Source organism: Tympanuchus pallidicinctus, unplaced genomic scaffold, assembly GCF_026119805.1.
Source record: "Tympanuchus pallidicinctus isolate F22 unplaced genomic scaffold, pur_lepc_1.0 scaffold19, whole genome shotgun sequence".
In the NCBI taxonomy this organism is placed as follows: domain Eukaryota; kingdom Metazoa; phylum Chordata; class Aves; order Galliformes; family Phasianidae; genus Tympanuchus; species Tympanuchus pallidicinctus.
The window spans coordinates 16,815,889-16,834,656 of record NW_026294710.1 but is presented as its reverse complement, the minus strand read 5'-3'; the positions used below and the strand labels follow the sequence as shown (position 1 = coordinate 16,834,656).

At 57.4% G+C, this 18,768-nt stretch overlaps 1 protein-coding gene across 10 annotated transcripts in view; it reads right to left on the bottom strand.

Annotated features, from left to right (window-relative positions):
* Positions 1-18,768, bottom strand: part of SBF1 (SET binding factor 1) — a 148,474-nt gene that overhangs the window by 90,389 nt on the left and 39,317 nt on the right. For 2 of the 10 annotated variants that reach the window (XM_052681073.1, XM_052681079.1), the window contains exons 12-38: positions 18,099-18,227; positions 17,642-17,740; positions 16,925-17,129; positions 16,159-16,271; positions 15,623-15,772; positions 15,445-15,513; positions 14,633-14,791; positions 14,188-14,447; positions 13,749-13,921; positions 13,498-13,571; positions 13,209-13,404; positions 12,282-12,409; positions 11,733-11,908; positions 11,191-11,268; positions 9,006-9,145; positions 8,548-8,755; positions 6,405-6,601; positions 6,179-6,316; positions 5,335-5,427; positions 4,970-5,047; positions 4,358-4,542; positions 3,910-4,086; positions 2,739-2,840; positions 1,707-1,892; positions 1,496-1,622; positions 1,277-1,407; positions 670-903 (exon numbers count right to left, since the gene is read on the bottom strand). In XM_052681073.1, coding sequence (XP_052537033.1) covers positions 670-903; positions 1,277-1,407; positions 1,496-1,622; positions 1,707-1,892; positions 2,739-2,840; positions 3,910-4,086; positions 4,358-4,542; positions 4,970-5,047; positions 5,335-5,427; positions 6,179-6,316; positions 6,405-6,601; positions 8,548-8,755; positions 9,006-9,145; positions 11,191-11,268; positions 11,733-11,908; positions 12,282-12,409; positions 13,209-13,404; positions 13,498-13,571; positions 13,749-13,921; positions 14,188-14,447; positions 14,633-14,791; positions 15,445-15,513; positions 15,623-15,772; positions 16,159-16,271; positions 16,925-17,129; positions 17,642-17,740; positions 18,099-18,227 — 4,005 coding nt within the window. The remainder of the gene's footprint in view (positions 1-669; positions 904-1,276; positions 1,408-1,495; positions 1,623-1,706; positions 1,893-2,738; positions 2,841-3,909; positions 4,087-4,357; positions 4,543-4,969; positions 5,048-5,334; positions 5,428-6,178; positions 6,317-6,404; positions 6,602-8,547; positions 8,756-9,005; positions 9,146-11,190; positions 11,269-11,732; positions 11,909-12,281; positions 12,410-13,208; positions 13,405-13,497; positions 13,572-13,748; positions 13,922-14,187; positions 14,448-14,632; positions 14,792-15,444; positions 15,514-15,622; positions 15,773-16,158; positions 16,272-16,924; positions 17,130-17,641; positions 17,741-18,098; positions 18,228-18,768) is intronic. The other 8 variants (XM_052681076.1, XM_052681080.1, XM_052681074.1 and 5 more) reach the window with 7 other exon arrangements.

Genomic DNA, 18,768 nt, shown 5'->3' with positions numbered 1-18,768 from the left:
TTGGAAGGGACCCTATAGAGCAGAGCCACAGAAGGTGGGGTTGGAAGGGACCCTATAGAGCAGAGCCACAGAAGGTTGGGTTGGAAGGGACCCTATAGAGCAGAGCCACAGAAGGTTGGGTTGGAAGGGACCCAATAGAGCAGAGCCACAGAAGGTTGGGTTGGAAGGGACCCTATAGAGCAGAGCCACCAAACACTGGGTTGGAAGGGACCCTATAGAGCAGAGCCACAGAAGGTTGGGTTGGAAGGGACCCTATAGAGCAGAGCCACAGAAGGTTGGGTTGGAAGGGACCCTATAGAGCAGAGCCACAGAAGGTTGGGTTGGAAGGGACCCTATAGAGCAGAGCCACAGAAGGTTGGGTTGGAAGGGACCCTATAGAGCAGAGCCACAGAAGGTTGGGTTGGAAGGGACCCCACAGAGCAGAGCCACCAAACACTGGGTTGGAAGGAACCCTATAGAGCAGAGCCACAGAAGGTTGGGTTGGAAAGGATCCTGTAGAGCAGAGCCGCAGAAGGTTGGGTTGGAAGAGTCCTTACAGAGCACAGAGCCACAGAACCCCAAAACAATTCGGCTTGGAAGGGACCCCAAAACCCCCCAAGTCCCCCCCATCGCCACAGGCTGGCTGCCCCCCACCATCCTCTCCCCTCGGCCCATCAGGTCCCGGCTCACCTCCAGCAGCTTGGAGATGGCGTCGGGCTCCATGCGGCTGCGGTTGTCGTAGCAGGGCCAGATGATTTTGCGCTTGGTTTGTGGTGCGCTGGTGTCCTGCCTGTCTGCCTCCTCCATGTGCTCGGGCTGCCCCTGCACCAACTCCCAGTCGTAGGAGGGGCCCTCAGAGAGCGTCTCCTCCGTGTAATAGTCCCACACCTTCAGGTTGGAAATGTTGCTGTACGGCCGCAGCACCTGGGGGGGCGACAGCCAGATCAGCGATGGTTTTCTCTCCCATTGCTGGTGCTCTCAGCTCAGTGCTGGGATTCGATCCCTTCACACAGAACTTCCCCAACGGGTGATGCTTTGTGGCTGAGTACAGAGGGGATGTGAGGATGCGGGCTGTCAGCAGAGCAGCCCAAGCTGCTGCCAGCAGCCCCAGCTCACCGCACAGCACAGCTCCCTGCTGGGACACACGCTGAGCTCTCTGTGCATGGAAAGATGGTTCCAAATTATGTCGACATGGGGACCCACCGCTACAGCACAGGGTTCCCCCCCCTTGTTTGAAGCTCCTGGCAGTGCCCTGATGTGCCCTGAGCCCCCAGCCGGGCCGGGCAGAGCTTCTCACCTCCCCATCCTCGGGGGCATACATGTAGTTGAAGAAGACAGGAGCTTTCTTGTTCAGCCGGTCGATGTAATCCCAGATGGACTTGTAGACCTGCTGGCATTTGCGTTCACCCTTCTCCTCATACAGGAGGCCTGGTGGAGGAGAGGGGAGGGGAAGGAGGGCATTATGTGGGGCAGGATGCCAGGATGGCACCCCACAAACCCCACACGCTGCCCTCACCCAGCTCAATGCGTTCATAGTCAGAATCCAGCAGGAAAGTCCGGAACCGATTGGAGATGTAGTGGTAGCTGAGGAACTTCAGGTAGTACAGACTGAACTCAAACTCCATGGGGAACTGCAAGTGGATCTGCAAGGAGCAGCACGGCTGAGATGCTGGCACTGCTGCAGTGCCGGAGCTCAGGAAGAGCTGGGAGAGGAGCTCAGGGCTCACCTGGTGCACGCAGTCCAGGAACTGCAGGAAGATGGGAGCAAAGCCACTGCTCTGGCCAGCCAAGGTCTGGGCCCCACGGTGGCTGAAGCGGTGCCCAAAGGACAACCACTCCTTCTCCACCAGCAGGCGGAAGCCCTCCAGCGTCCGGTAGTAAGGGTCTGACAAGAGCTGCACCAAGGAGACCACCTGCAAGGACATGGGGGCTTGAGATCATAGGAACAAAGAATGGTGTGGGTTGGAAGGGTCCTTGCAGACCAAAGGGCAACAGAATGGTCGGGTTGGAAGGGTGCTTATGGATCACAGAGCCATAGGATCCCAGATTGGTTGGGTTGGAAGGGACCTTATGGATCACAGAGCCATAGGATCCCAGATTGGTTGGGTTGGAAGGGACCTTATGGATCACGGAGCCATAGGATCCCAGATTGGTTGGGTTGGAAGGGATCTCATGGATCACAGAGCCTTAGGAACCCAGATTGGTTGGGCTGGAAGGGACCTTATGGATCACGGAGCCATAGGATCCCAGTTTGGTTGGGTTGGAAGGATGCTTATGGATCATGGAGCCATAGGATCTCAGAATGGTTGGGTTGGAAGAGACCTTATGGATCACAGAGCCAATAGGATCCCAGACTGTTGGGTTGGAAGGGACCTTATGGATCACAGAGCCTTAGGAATCCAGAGTGGTTGGGTTGGAAGGGACCTTATGGATCATAGAGCCATAGGATCCCAGATTGGTTGGGTTGGAAGGGATCTCATGGATCACAGAGCCTTAGGATCCCAGAATGGTTGGGTTGGAAGTGACCCCCCCAGCCCCACCCCTGCCATGGACTGGGCATTCCCCACCAGCTCAGGCTGCCCAGGGCCTCATCCACGGCCTCAGGCACCTCCAGGGATGGGGCACCCATAGATCCAGACAGCATTGCAGGGCTACACTGCTCTCATAGTGAAGAATTCCCCCCTAAAATCTTACCTAAATTTCCCCTCTTTTAGCTTAAAACGGACAGGCATAGCATCCAGTGGCTGTAGGGCTCCTACCTGTGTGGTGATGTCCCAGCCGTCCTCCAGGCTGACAAGCACAGAGGAACCCGTGTCCAGGAGCTCCACCACCAGCACTGAAATCTGCAGGATCTTATGGATCTGCCAATAAGAGAACCAGGAGCTCCTCAGGAGCAGGAAACTTCTGGATGCGAGGCGAAACAGCCCCTTTTCCTGGAAACAGCTGAGCCAAACGATGCAGAGCACAAAGGATCTGCAGAACACAGCTGTGGGCAGCCCAGCAGCCAGAGGGGCTGGGACCCACAGCTCTGAAGCTGAACGGAGTTCTGAAGCAGCTGCTGGCACACACACTTTCTGGGTCACTTCATCTTCGTTCCTCTTAGTGGCCTTGCCTGCTTTGTGTCCTCCCACCCTGTGCTGAGCGATGCCACAGGGAGCACCCGACCCTGCCTGCAGCCTTTGGTTCACAGAATCACGGCATGGATGGGTTGGAAAGGTCCTTAAAGATCACAGAGCCACAGGACCATAAGATGGCTTGCTTATACTTCAGAGCCACTGAATGGTTGTGTTGGAAGGGTCCTCAAGTCCCATAGAATGGTTGGGTTGGAAGGGTCCTTAAAGGTCACAGATTCACGGAATGGTTGGGTTGGAAAGGTCCTTAAAGGTCAAATTCCCATAAAATGGTTGGGTTGGAAGGGTCCTTAAAGGTTATAGATCTATAGAATGGTTGGATTGGAAGGGTCTTTAAAGGTCAAATTCCCATAGAATGGTTGGGTAGGAAGGGTCCTTAAAAGTCACAGACCTATAGAATGGTTGGGTTGGAAGGGTCCTTAAAGGTCACACTCACGGAATGGATGGGTTGGAAAGGTCCTTAAAGGTCAAATTCCCATAAAATGGTTGGGTTGGAAGGGTCCTTAAAGATCACAGACTCATGGAATGGTTGGGTTAGAAAGGACTTAAAGACCACAAACCCACTGAACGGTTGGGTTGGAAGGGTTCTTAAAGATCATAGACCTATAGAATGGTTGGGTAGGAAGGGTCCTTAAAGGCCAAAGACCCATAGTTGGGTTGGGAGGGTCCTCAAAGGTCAAAATCCCATAGAATGGTCGGGTTGGAAGGGAGTCCAAAAGCCCACAGCCCTGCAGCAGCCAACTGCAGCCCCTGTGCCAGGCATGGATTGGAATCTGCACAGCCCCCAGGAGCCACTGACCTGTGAGAGCCACTCGGACTCCTCCAGGGAGCGCAGGTAGGCGACGTTGGGGTCTGTGGAGGGGCAGCCAGGCACGCAGGCCTTCATCAGCTTCTTGAAGCTGGCCTTCACCTGCCGCACGTCAAACACCTCGATGGGCACCACCTCCCAGTGCTGCAGCGGGTCTGGCTTCACCCCCTGAGGGCGCAGAGCATCGTTCAGCTGAGAGGAGCCCTCACCAGTCCAACCCCAACCCACCCCTACCACGTCCAATGACCACGTCCCCAAATCCTTCAACACCCCCCAGGGATGGGGACTCCCCACCGCCCTGGGCAGCCTGTGCCAGAGCTGAGATCGCTCCCAATCTCCAACCTGATCCTCCCCAGTGCACCAACCTGATCCCATCCCCTCTCATCCCTGGGAGCAGAGGCCGACCCCCCCTTTGCCACAACATCCTTTCAGGAGGTACCTTCAGCTGCGACTTGTCCCCGATGATGTAGAGCGAGGCGCGGTGCTGACGCAGGAAGCTGGCCTCGGCGGGAGCGCCGTTGTGCTGGGCACCCAGCAGGTCCTTCCCAGCCAGCCGTGAGCCGATCTCCACATTCAGGGCATAGCTGCTCATACGCCCACTGGCCCGGATGCTGCCCCATTTGCCTGCGGGACAGCTGCTGTCACTGAGGGGGTCCCAGAAACGGGACGTTCGGGGCCACCAGAATGGGTGAGCAGCTCTCCGTGGAGCGACGGCCGAGCGCCCCGACCACCCACGGAACGCATGCGAGGTTTGGTGCAGGTTTGGTGCAGGTTTGCTTTCGCTCCTTTCTCTGCTGGGTGCTGTGATGTGCAGGCAGCGCCCTGCGCCGATGCCGTGCCCTGCTGCCAGCCCCTCTCCTCCACCACCGCCACCCAGAAGCGTGCAGAGCCCAAAGCAAACCTGCAGGGCGGTGTGGGGCAGTACTTACCGCCGGCACCGCGCTCGGGTGGTGCGGTTATGGTGTTACTGGGTGTTGTTAGTGGTGTGTGGGGGGTGTGGGTCAGTCGGTGGGTTAGCAGCCGGCGGGGTTAAGGCCCGGCGGGTCCCTACCTCGGGGCGACTCGCGGCCCTTCGGCGACACGCACTTGGGGGTGGACAGGGTGATGACCCTGGCTCTGTGACCCAGCCCTGGGGGGCACAGGATGAAAGCGGCCTCAGAGAGGGCGGAGAGGAGCGGAACCAACGCTCCCTCGCTGCGTGGGTATGGGTGGAAGGGAAGGGGGTGATGAGATGGAGAAGGGTATGGGATGGAGATGGCACACAGGAATGGGATGGAGATGGCACGGGGGGGCTGCAGACGGTCCCTCCCGCCCGCCCTGCAGCTGTCCCACACCCTGGAGCTCTGGGGGAGCACAGGGGGGAGCATCTACTCTACAGCTGCTGCCCGGCAGGCAGCGCTCACCGCACGTCCTCACCTCCACGGCTAATAGTACCGGGCCCTTCGTCCTTCCCTCCCATCACCTGCTTCATGAGCGATCCCAGCTTAGGCTGCCTCTTGTCGGAGAAATCTGCAGCACCAACAGAATGTCAGCTCCCAGCCTGCATGCTGCGGGACCCACCTTGCTGTGCTCCCCCTCAGCTCGGAGGGGAAGGGGCATGGAAAGAACTCAGCGGCAAGCGGGACAGCACGGGGCTGCACCGGGGGCCACCAAGCAGGAGCCACAGCACAACAGCACCCAGAGACCTCAGCACCAGCAGCTCTGCCCCAGCAGCTTTGCCCCAGCAGCTCTGCCCCAGCACTATGCAGGCACTTTGGACCAGGTGAAGCACCCGGTGCTTCTCCAAACCCCAGCACCATCCCTCTGTGACCACAACTCCCTTTCTTCCTGCAGCAAGGAGCCCCTTGCTGGGTGCTCCCACGATCCCTTTGGCCTCAGTGCAGCAATGATGGGGTGGGATGGCAGGGACTGGCAACAGATGATAATGGAGCGTGGCCAGAGCCGTTCAACAGCACGGGACACAACACTTACCATAGCATCCTGCGCCAGACCCCACGCTCCTGCTTGGGTGCAAGAGCTTGGCTTCGGGGTCTGCCCCACCCCAGCTCACCCCCCCCGCATCAGGATTCAACCTGGAGCTCCCAGATGTAGGGCCAACGGGTTCCCCAAACCCCATCCCCACCTCCAGCCTTAGGGAGGTGCTCCACAGAGCTGATTCAATCACGGATGTGGGACCCAGTAGCTCCGACTCTGGGATGCACCGGACCCCGGGGGTCCCTGGGCAGGAGCCTCCCGCAGCCCCCGATCCGATCCCACTCACCTGCACTGCTCATGTGAGCAGAGGTGAAGCCACTGAGCGTGTTACGCCCGCCGGCGTCGGCGTAGTGGGGCATGGAATTGATGACAGCCTGCAGGTATTTCTCCTGCTCCAAACTGGTGGAGTCCGTCTGCGAGGGGCCTGGGGGAAAGCAGGCAGCGTCACCGCACCGCCGGGGCAGGGAGAAGAGATGGGGCACTGCTCCAGGAGGGGGTGAGGGGATGGGTACCTGCAGTGGGAGCATTCTGTGACTTGAAGAGGCCCACGACGCCCTTCCCGTGCAGCCCCCCCGAGCGCAGCAGCACGGCTTTGGTGCGGGAGTTGCGCCAGCACACCACGGGGAAGCGGTTCTGGCGGTAACAGCGGGAGATGCGCTGGATGGTGTTGTCCTGGATGCTCTGCGGCACGATGAGCAGCCCGGGGTAACTGCAGGAGGGAGCTGAGCTGAAGGGAGCAGTGCTGAGCGCACCTGTGCCCTCATCAGAGCAGAGGGCAGGAGAACCTCCCTGCCCTGCTGGGCCACGCTCTGCAGTGGGGTCCCATTGGCCTTCTGGGCCACCAGGACACACTGCTGGCTCACGGTCAACGTGTGGTCAACCATTGGTCAACTGTTGGCCACCAGGACACCCAAGACACACAGAGCTTCCAAGCAGCTCTTTGCAATGCACTCCATGGTCCCATTGGCCTTCTGGGCCACCAGGGCACACTGCTGGCTCATGGTCAACGTGTGGTCAACCATTGGTCAACTGTTGGCCACCAGGACACCCAAGACACACAGAGCTTCCAAGCAGCTCTTTGCAATGCACTCCATGGTCCCATTGGCCTTCCTGGCCAAAAGGGCACATAGACAGGTACTGGTCAACTTTTGGTCAACCATTGGTTAACTGTTGGCCACTAGGACACCCAAGTCCTTCACAGAGCTTCCAAGCAGCTCTTTGCAATGCGCTCCATGGTCCCATTGGCCTTCTGGGCCAGCAGGGCACACTGCTGGCTCATGGTCAACGTGTGGTCAACCATTGGTCAACTGTTGGCCACCAGGACACCCAAGACACACAGAGCTTCCAAGCAGCTCTTTGCAATGCACTCCATGGTCCCAATGGCCTTCCTGGCCAAAAGGACACACACACAGCACCTGGTCAACTTTTGGTCAACCATTGGTCAACTGTTGGCCACCAGGACACCCAAGTCCTTCACAGAGCTTCCAAGCAGCTCTTTGCAATGCACTCCATGGTCCCAATGGCCTTCTTGGCCAAAAGGGCACACAGACAGCACCTGGTCAACTTTTGGTCAACCAGTGGTCAACTATTGGTCAACTGTTGGCCACCAGGACACCCAAGACACACAGAGCTTCCAAGCAGCTCTTTGCAATGCACTCCATGGTCCCATTGGCCTTCCTGGCCAAAAGGGCACATAGACAGGTACTGGTCAACTTTTAGTCAACCATTGGTTAACTGTTGGCCACCAGGACACCCAAGTCCTTCACAGAGCTTCCAAGCAGCTCTTTGCAATGCACTCCATGGTCCCATTGGCCTTCCTGGCCAAAAGGGCACACTGCTGGCTCACGGTCAACGTGTGGTCAACTATTGGTCAACTGTTGGCCACCAGGACACCCAAGTCCTTCACAGAGCTTCCAAGCAGCTCTTTGCAATGCACTCCATGGTCCCAATGGCCTTCCTGGCCAAAAGGGCACACTGCTGGCTCACGGTCAACGTGTGGTCAACCATTGGTCAACTGTTGGCCACCAGGACACCCAAGTCCTTCACAGGGCTTCCAAGCAGCTCTTTGCAATGCACTCCATGGTCCCATTGGCCTTATGGGCCACCAGGGCACACACACAGCTCCTGGTCAACTTTTGGTCAACCATTGGTCAACTGTTGGCCACCAGGACACCCAAGTCCTCCACAGAGCTTCCAAGCAGCTCTTTGCAATGCACTCCATGGTCCCATTGGCCTTCCTGGCCAAAAGGGCACACTGCTGGCTCACGGTCAACATGTGGTCAACCATTGGTCAACTGTTGGCCACCAGAACACCCAAGACACACAGAGCTTCCAAGCAGCTCTTTGCAATGCACTCCATGGTCCCAATGGCCTTCCTGGCCAAAAGGGCACACTGCTGGCTCACGGTCAACGTGTGGTCAACCATTGGTCAACTGTTGGCCACCAGGACACCCAAGTCCTTCACAGGGCTTCCAAGCAGCTCTTTGCAATGCACTCCATGGTCCCATTGGCCTTCTTGGCCAAAAGGGCACACACACAGCACCTGGTCAACTTTTGGTCAACCAGTGGTCAACTGTTGGTCAACTGTTGGTCAATCAGGACACCGCTGGCTACCTTGGCTACCAGCACAGTCTCCTGGCTGGTGGTCGGGCTCACCTCCGACAAATGGCGTACATGCGGTTCACCGTGGAGATGCGGAAGGGTTCGTTCTTGGAACGCGTGAGGCTGCTGCTGAGGGTGCCCAGCCCCAGGCGCTGGTAGTCGCGGCAGCAGGCGCGCTCCACCAAGTGGTTGATGGTCATCTTCTCCGAGGGTCTGATGGTTGTGGTGGGGGTCAAAGTGCTCCTGTCCATCTCCTCGGACACTGCAGAGACAGTGGAGGTCAAGGTCAGCCCCGGCACAGACGATCAAAGGATGGTTTGAGTTGGAAGGGACCTTTAAAGGCCGTCTGCTCCAACGTCAAAGGCCTCGCACAACTCCAGGCAGGTGGCATCAGTCACCTCTCCTTTGTCCACCGCACAGGGACTCGGCTGTTCCTGCTCCCTGTTCTCTCCAAGAGCTTTCCCCTCCCCAGCACCCACCCAGCTGCTCCCTCCTTTTGGAATGCTCCGAACCTGAGATCTCATCCTCGTTGTCCTCTGGGAAGTGCTGGCTGCTGCGCTGCTCCCAGGCAGGCGGCGTGTATTTCTTGCGTGTCACATATTGGCGACCGATGGTTTTCTTGGCATTTTTCACCAGGTTTTTGGAGAGCGTCCTGGAACAGGAGAAGAGGCTGAGGATGGCTGATGCCCGTGTGCGGCTGCAGCCCAGCACTGCAGCGGGTCCTGGTGGTTAGAGAAACACCCGCGGTGACACCCAGAGCAAAGCAGAGACGGGAGCACACCGACCACCATCTGCAGCCTCAGTCAATGCCACAGGAGAGGAGATGTCACCTGCAGGTCCTGGCACCAGGGGAGTGTGCTCCACGGGGCTCCAAACCCCAGATAAAGCCAACAGGCTGGGCTAGGCCCACAGCAGCATCCCATGGAGCGAGCAGCATCCTGGGATACGACACCTGCACTGCTACATCTGAGCTCTCAAACACTTCTATCTGTTACTGCCCTGGGTAATCAGAGAACCACAGCATGGTTTGTGTTGCAAGGGACCTTAAAGATTTTCCAGTCCAGCCCACGTGCCCTAGACCAGGTCGTCCAAAGCCCCTGCCAACCCAAGTCCATCACTTCCAACTATGGAGTATCCCCTTCCAACCCAACTCCAACACTTCCAATGATGAAGAATTCCCTTCCAACCCAACGCCAATACTTCCAGCAAAGGGGCATCCCCTTCCAATCCAACACCTCATGCTCCCAACCCAACTCCAACACTTCCAACTATGGGGTATCCCTTCCAACCCAAGTTTAACATTTCCAATCCAAGTCCATCACTTCCAACTATGGGGTATCCCCTTCCAACCCAACTCCTAACACTTCCAACCCAACTCCAATACTTCCAGCAATGGGGCATCCCCTTCCAATCCAACACCTCACGCTTCCCACCCAACTCCATCACTTCCAACTATGGATTATTCCCTTCCAACCCTACTCCTAACACTTCCAACTCAACTCCAACACTTCCAACTATGGGGTATCCCCTTCCAACCCAACTCCTAACACTTCCAACCCAACTCCAATACTTCCAACCCAACTCCAATACTTCCAGCAATGGGACATCCCCTTCCAATCCAACACCTCACGCTTCCCACCCAACTCCATCACTTCCAACTATGGATTATTCCCTTCCAACCCAACTCCTAACACTTCCAACCCAACTCCAACACTTCCAAAATGGGGCATTCCCTTCCAATCCAACCCAAACACTTCCAACAGTGAGTATCCCCTTCCAGCCCAATTCCAACATTTCCCCAGTTGGAGTATCCTCAACTTCTCTCGGCTGCCCGGTCCAGTGCCTCAGCACCCTCAACACGGAGAATTCCTTTATCTCAAGGTGGGCTCAGTCCCTGGGAACCCCTCTGTTTGCCAGAGGCAGAACAGAGAAGGCATGGAAGAGAAATCTTCAAAACCATGCAGGTGCTTAGGCTGCATGGTCGAAGCAGAGCTCTTGAACACATCCCCCTGAAGGTAAGAATGGTCTGAGTGTGTGCAGGGCCACAGGCACATCATCATCATCTCAGGGAGCTCCAAGAGGAACAAGTGAAGGAGAAGTAGGGGAAGGGCTGACTCCAGCCCAGGGTAACATCTCATCTGATGCTCAGATTTCCAGTAATTCACCTCGAGACTACCAGGTGATTTCCTTTGCTTTGCAAAGCAGACCATGAGGAATCCAACTGCTCCCTAAACTTATCAAGGGAAGAAAAGCTTTGGGACTGAGAGGTAACACTAAGAACAATTTGCCATGTACTGAGGCAGGTTTCAAGTAGGAGTGCTTAGTAACCAGAGGAACAAGACCTGTAGACAGTGTGGAGCACAGCTGGAAGTAGACCTGTGGGGTGGTGACGGAGCTGATATCACGATCTAGGGCTGTGCCCAGGCCAGGAGCTGGGCCCCGCAGCTCTGGTGGCCTCTAGAGGTTAGTGGGAAGAAGCACAGCTCCCTGAGCACGTCCTGGGGCACCAGGACGGCCGCTCCTGAGGCCCCAAGCCTGAACGTAACACACAGCCTGGAGAAAGGCAACCCCAGCATGACCGACCCGCAGCCCAGGCATCATGCAGAGCAGGTGAGAAGAAACCCCAGGAGCAGTGAAGGCTGCAGCCTGAGCCAATGCCACCTCGCAAGCTCGCGCCCAGAGGTGAAGGCATCTTACGTGGTCGAATGGCCAAGGTGCCCGAGGGACATGACCCCCACTGTCAGGCCCTGGAACATATCGGTCACCTGCTGGGAGCTGAGTCACAAATACACGGAGAGAAGCTCAGACTGCGGGCACAGCAAGCGCCAACACCGCAGCACCCACAGCCCAGCGCCACAGCAGAGCTTTCCCTGGCCACCAAGCGTGGGAGCTGACCCCACGGCAGCACAACGGAGCTTCCACGGCCCCACAGCACTCCCCATCCTCTGGCAGAGCAGGGACTGCACGTCTGTGCTCGCTGGGATGTCTCTCCCTCCTTCTGCTCCAGCCCAGGCAGCTGTGCAGGGAGAGCTGCTGAACGCACAGCATGCTTCCCAGGGAGCGCTGCTCCCCTCCAAAGGTAAGCAGAGATCTTGTGCAAGCTCTGGGACCCCTCGTTTCTGCCCAGGAGCCTATGTCTGGTGCTTCCCTGCTGGAGGAGGGAGAGGAGAACCCCAGCAGCGCCTGCGAGGGCCGAGCATGTGCTGTGAGCTGCTCTCCCTGATCTGCTGCACACATACCTGAGCGAGGGGTTCTTCTCCTTGGCCTTAGGCTGCATGGCTTGCTTGGGAGACTGGCCCACAGTGAAGGCAAAGGTCCCGTGCACATGCTGGGGGTAACGCAGCTTGTGCAGGTGCTTCCTGAAGACCTCGGCGCTGTCTGAAGCCACCTCCTCATCGAAGGCAATCTTCAGCAGCTGTGGGGACAAGCAGAGAGCAGGCTTGGGAGAAAGCAGAGAGCATCCTCTTCCTGTTCATCCCACTGGGCACAGCTCAGATCCTGGCCAGAAGTGATGGCCACAGGCAGGGAGGCTGCCCCCCAGGAGCACACCGTGTTCCTGCAGAGCACTCAGCACCCACGTGCTGTTGCCGTGGTGTTCCCAGAGTACAGTTCCAACAGCCCCACAGGAGCTGGAAAGCAGCCCCCAGCTAACCAACAAGATGCTGCTCCTACAAGAGGACCACAGCTGGTCCTGCACCAGGTCCACAGCCCTCCCCTGCAAGGGGCCCTCAGGTTCCACCACCTGTCTCTGAGGCTGCCTTTGGTCCCTACCATCCAAACAGTCTCACCTGGAATGTGCACGAGCGCAGCTGCAGGCCCTCCTGGATGAACTGATCCACCTGGGCCTGGATGTTGATCTTCTTCTCTTTGGTCAGCGAGGAGATGGGGAAGGATCGGATCACCACCTGCTCCCCCACTGGGTAGAAGAATGGGAACGGGTTGGACACATCCCACTGCCACTCTGAGACACCCCCACCAGACAGTCCCACAGGATGAGAGGGCCAGAATCGGGTTAGGGAAACTACAGCCAGGCCATGGAGATGCAACCTATGATGGGCATGATGAAAATATCATCTACAAAGAATCACAGAATGGCTTAAGTAGAAGGGAGTCTTAAAGATCATAGAATCACAGAATGGCTTGGGTTGAAAGGTACCTTATAAATCATTACAGCCATTGAATAATAGAATAGCTTGTGTTGGAAGGGACCTTACAGATCAGAGAGCCACAGAATGGTTGGGTTGAGTTAGGTTGGAAGAGTCCTTGAAGATCATAGAAGGTAGAAGGACAAAATGGTTGGGCTGGATGGGTCCTTACAGATAACAGAGCCATAGAGTGGTTGGGTTGGAAGGGATCTTACAGATCATAGAACCATAGAACAGTTGGGTTGAGTTGGGTTGGGTTGGAAGAGTTCTTGAAGATCATGGAAGGTAGAAGGACAAAATGGTTGGGTTGGATGGGTCCTTATAGATAACAGAACCATAGAGTGGTTGGGTTGGAAGGGATCTTACAGACTACAGAACCATAGGACAGTTGGGTTGGAAGGAACCCCAAAGCCCCCAGCCAGTGCTCTGGTCTTACACCCAAGGCCCTCAGAGGTGACTCCTACAGCAAAGCAAGTTGCAGCCACTGTTCCAGGACAGCTTCTGGCCACCTCCTCCCCAGATGCCACCAGCCCATGCAAACAGAGGGTGTGATGCATGCACGATCCTTACCCAGGGGGTCTGTGGGAGTGCCTTTGAAGATGATGCGGTACGTGGTGAGGAAGATGGCTCCTTCCGCAGGGAGAAGGGGTGGACCACCAATATTCCCCCCGGCGGCCTCCTCCCGCCCGTCGGGCATGAGGTACACACGCAGCCCCTCCATCACACACTCCTCACCCACCAACAGGTTGGGGCGCAGCAGCTTTGGCTACAGGGGTGTAAAATGAGGAGTTTAGGTTTCTGAAGACTGGAACAACAGCACCAGAACATTCCCCCGAAGCGTCGCACGTCAGGTCAGTACCTTCTGGATGGGAGGAAGCCTCTTGCTCTCCCTGTGCACAGCATCCAGTGTCTCTATGTGCATCTGCACGATATCTGTAGACAAACACGCAGTCAGAGACCACGAGCCGTCCCACAGATCACCCGGGCTCCACCTCTTGGCATCCCCACTGCCTCTTCCAGAGCCCCTCCTGTACAGCCCCCGCAGCTGATGGGGACCCCCGGTGGAACCACGCGGCCACCCAGCCCCAGCACTGCTGCAGGGCCCATTACCAGGGATCATGACGTGCAGCCCCTTCAGGTGCTCGTTGGTGACTCCGCTCTCAGTGCACACTTTGTCCACGAAGCGGTTGATGAACCGCACCACGTAGTTGGCCACATCTGAGCTTTCTGCATCCTCAAATCCACTTTCCGTGTCGTAGCTCTCGGCCACGCTGCCAGCGATGCTGCCGTGCAGGAGAGAGCAGTTAGCTCAGAGTGCTCCTCTCCGTTGCCATAACCCAGAGCAGGAGGGCCCTGCCTATGCAGGAGAGCCCAGGGGAGACCCCTCTCTCGAGATGAACCCAAACCCAAAGGAGCTTCCACTCCTGCCCTGGGCAGTGCAACTTTCACCGATCCCAACTCGAAGCCAAATAATCTGGATGCTCCAAGGAGCCCCGAGTCCCCAGATTGGGCTGCTCCGCTCCCCCTGCAGTCTTCCAGCCCTCCTGACCTGTTGGTGACAAAGCTGTTGCTGACGCTCTCCACATCCCCCAGCCCGGAGCTGCGCAGCAGGCGGTTCTTGCTGGTGTCCAGAGGCAGCAGCAGGTAGCTCATGCGGTTGGCGTAGTGGATGGCCTGGCTGAAAACTGTGCTCTCCTCCTTTTGGATCAGCTCCTGCTGCTTCTCTCGGCTCATGGTGGGCCACAGCCTCAGCTGCTCTGATGCTATCTCAAGGGCAGACCTGGCTTCTTGGGGTTCCTCTGTGCCCTCCTGAAGGAGATGGAATGAGTGTCGGAGGTCTGCATGGACAGGAGAGCTGCCGGCCTTCACGGGGCTCTCCCAGTGCCAGGATGCAGTCCCTTGGGCTGCTTCCAGCACCCCACCCATCCCACAGACATCAAGAGAGAGCTGCCCCCACACAGCTGCTCTGCAGGAACCCGGCTGCCCCCACTCACCTCATCTGTGTGGTTCTCCTCACTGCTGTCCAGATACAAGGCTCGGATGTGGTTCTGCACATCACTGTAGAACATAGCTTCCCAGAACTGGATGTTGGTCCACACCACATGCTCCTGCACACAGCTGTAGGCAAACTGCGTGATGCCTGGGCTCAGTTTCTGAGGAAGCAGAAGATGGACAGAAGAGTTTTATCTGAACGCAGTCCTTGTGCCAGCCTCTCCTCTCCAGATCATTCTTGCTCTCTCCTGCTGCCGGGAAAGGCAGCACGCCCTTGGACACGCAGGAGGGACACCAGCACCACAGTTCCTCCAAGGAGTCCTTGCAAACACTTCTCAGGTTTGCTCAGCACCTACCCTGAGGGCCCAGGAGAGCCTCATGCTACAGATGCTTTCTAGAAGGCAGAATCTTATCAAGCATTACAATGTGGTGCTTGGGGCTGTGGTGGAGTCCCCATCCCTGCAGACATTTAAGGGACGTGCAGACACAGCACTAAGGGACGCTGTTTTGTGATGGGACTTGGTAGGTCAGCTCAGTGGTTGGATTTGATAATACAGAAGGGTTTTTCTAACCTAGATAACAGTAATCTCAGCCTAGCCTGACGGATACATGAGTGCATCCCCAGATCTGAGCAGCTTTTCCCCAGGTGTTTCAGCTCGGCCAAGCTTGTGCATGGCTGAAAGATACTGGGCAGAATTTCACGCCCCAAGAAGCAGCCAGGGGACAATCTGCCCCTAACCCAGTCTCTGCAGCCTCCAAGGAGTTCTGAGGCTGTGAGGGCCACACCAGACACCGGGACACTGCAGATACTCACTCGACAGAAAGCGGTGACCAGCGGCAGGAGCGCGGCTGCAATCCCATGCTCATCCATGGCCGTGCAGTCCTGGGGAAAAGAGCAGAGCTTACAAGAGGATCCACTTGAGGACGCCCAGGTCTGCTCCCACTCCCACCCCACACTTTCTCCCACACTGGGTGATGCTCTCCTTCCCTACCTGCAAGCAGCAGTTCATCATACGGACGATGAAGTCGAACTGCTGGTGGTCCAGCACGGCACGGTTCTGCTGCACGTGCAGATTCAGCTCCTGGGTCAGGCAATGCCGGGCCGCTCGGCCTTTCATGGCACGCAGCACAGCAGGGAACAACTGCAGGGAAAGATGGGGAGCAGATGAGCTCCTGAAGTCAGAGTTAGCCCCCAAGGAGAGGTGCAGGAGGGGCACCTCGCCCTGGCTGTGTTGGCTGACACTGTGCTGTCACACATGGATCAAAGCAACGTGATAAATAGCATCTGGGCAGCTGTAGCACAGCCTCAGAGCTCCAGGGTCAGCCACCTCCACAGGATAGACCCTGCAGTGGGGTGAGCAGCCAGGAACCCAGGGACACAAGGAGGAACAGTGCTCAGAGGACAAGTGAGCACGGAAACAGAGCTGCCCAGCAGAGATCTGGATACAAGCAAGGAATGCCATGGAGGAGAAGCAGAGAACCCTCACCACCAGCTGGTGGCTGCCTGCTTCTCAGGAGCCCTCCTCACCTTTTTGGCTTCTAACATCTTGTTCTCAAAGACATAGGAGATGCAGTTCCGAACCACCTCCAGGCGGCGGGCGCTGTTGGCCAAGGCGTTGCCATTTCGCTCCATGATGGCTGCTGGAGAGAGAAGCGATGCAGTTCAGGCAGGGCAGGGTCGCAGCCCAGGGAGTGGAAGAATGGGTGTCCCAATGCTCCACACAGGCAGTGCTGTGGGAGGACACTGAAGGGATTTCAGCAGTCCTCTCATGCTGGTTGATGGAGCTGAGGGACCTCTGAGCAGCCAGAAGGGGAGAGGTTAACGGGGACAGTGATGTTGAGATGATGGCACTACCCAAAAGTACAAGGGCAAGAATAGAGTCCTGCACCTGGGGAGGAACAACTACAGCATCGGGACAGATTGGGGCTGAGCCGCTGCAAAAGGGCTCTGTAGAGAAGATCCTGGGAGTCCAACAGGCTGACCAACAACTGACCACACGCTGATCATGAGCCAGCAGTATGCCCTGGTGGCTCAGAAGGCCAACACGTGGCACAGAAGATGGCCAGCAGGGCAGGGAGGTGCTCCTGCCTTCTGCTCTCCACTGGGGGGCACATCTGCAGCACTGCACCCAGTGAGGGACTCCCCAGTTCCAGGCAGACTGGGAAGAGAGAGAGCCCAGCTCAGGGTGCAGAGATGATGGGGGTCTGGAGCAGCTCCTGCTGGGGACAGGCTGAGAGCCCCGGGGCTGTGAGCATGGAGGAGAGAAGTACGAGGTGGGTCTGAGCACACGTACCAATGGGGGGGCCTGAGGGAACCATGCACTTCTTCTCTGCTTTCACAGCTGGAGGAGCTGTCTGTAGCTTGGCTGTGGCCTGATCGATGATCCACTGCACTGTGCCCTCATCCAAACGTGGGAAGGGCTTCTGGTGCAGGCGCAGATGACAGCCTTCCGTGGGCTTCTGCACTTTGTGCATGGTCACAGCGGGGTATGGGTTCTCCTGGCACAGCAAAGAGAGTTTCTTTTCAGCCACAAGGAAGTCGTGCATCATCCCGCAGGCTCACAGGGGCATCTCTCAGCAACACAGTTCCTTTCCTCTCCCAGCAGCACTTTGCAGCCTCCAGAACCTAGCAGTGCTGAGGGCAGGCTGTCAGCTCACAGTACCATCATACTCTGCTCTCAGGAGCAGCAGCAAAGAGCAAAAAGCCCTTAGGAGCTCAGGGCTGGGATGGCCAAAGGCATCTTAGGCCAGTCAGCACGGGCAGCAGCTGCTCCAGAACAAGGGGAAGGAAGTGCCTAATGCCCAGACCACCAAAAACAGGAATACCTCCACTCAGGAAGCGAGGGAGAGGCTGAGGCCAGGCAGACACCCTGGGGTCCAGTAGCAGTTTCCATAACAGTGTTTCCAGCACCAGTTACAGTAACATGAGTGGAGGAAGGACAGATGGACATGGGCTCTCAGCCAGGTTCTCCCAACCCTCCCGTCAGAGCAGGTTCCCCTCCTGCACTCACATTTTTGTAAAGTTTCTCTGCCAGCTCCTTAATGTGCCGCAATATTTTCTGCTTGTTCCCCTCTTCTGCACGCATGCGCTTCACTTCATAAGCAACAAGCTGGAAGAAGAGATGGGTGAGAGGAGCAGCTGCCTGCTGGGCAGGATCCAGCATCCTACGATTCCCTGGCTCCATCCCCAGCAGCCTCCATCCCCAGTAGCCTCCACCCCCATCCCCAGCAGCCTCCATCCCTAGCAGTTTCCATCCTTCATCCTCAGTAGCCCCCATCCCCAGCAGCCCCCATCCTTCATCCTCAGCAGCCCCCATCCCCCATCCTCGGCAGCCTTCATCCCCAGCAGCCTCCATCCTTCATCCTCAGTAGCCCCCATCCCCAGCAGCCCCCATCTCCCATCCCCAACATCCTCCATCCCCAGCAGCCTCCATCCCCAGCAGCCCCCAACCCCAGAGGAGCGCTCACCTCATCGAAGAGGTCGATGGAGCGGTACGGAGCTCCCCTCTCTGTCACAAAGCCAGCAAAGGCCATGCCCTCCAGCACCTTGGTAAGGAAGTCATCTTCCGTCAGCCCCCTCTGCCCCAGGAAGGCTGCCTGCAAGAGGGAAGCGTGGTACCATCAGGACAGGAGCTGATGCCATGGCCATGCTGAGCTTGCATCCCTCTGCTCCCGTTGCCTTCTGCTGAGTTAGATTTCCTCCACAGAACCCCAACACCTCCCATGTTTTCCTCCTCTCCTGCCTTGGCTTTGCCAACAGCCCCAAGGCGCTGCTGTTTCCTCTCCCCGGGTCTTGCTTCCTGTCTCCAGGCATGGGGAAAAGCCGTGTCTCAGCCCAGGAGGCGCACAGCCCCAGCTGCGCTGTGCTCGGGCATAAACAGGGAAATGGCATCTGACCCACACAACCCAGGGACACTCAAGGACAAACAAGGGATGCAGGTGGAGCTGGCAGTGGTGCAGAAATCACCTGCTGGAAGCACAGGACTTTACTTGCAGACACAGCTATATTTACGCGACCCTTTCCACGCATTCTCTCTCCCTGACCTCAGTGCAAACCCACTTCCAAAAGAGTCATCCCACGGCCACGCAGGGCAGTGTGAAGAGCTGTTCTATGGTGTGGCCACGAGGCCCTGGAGCA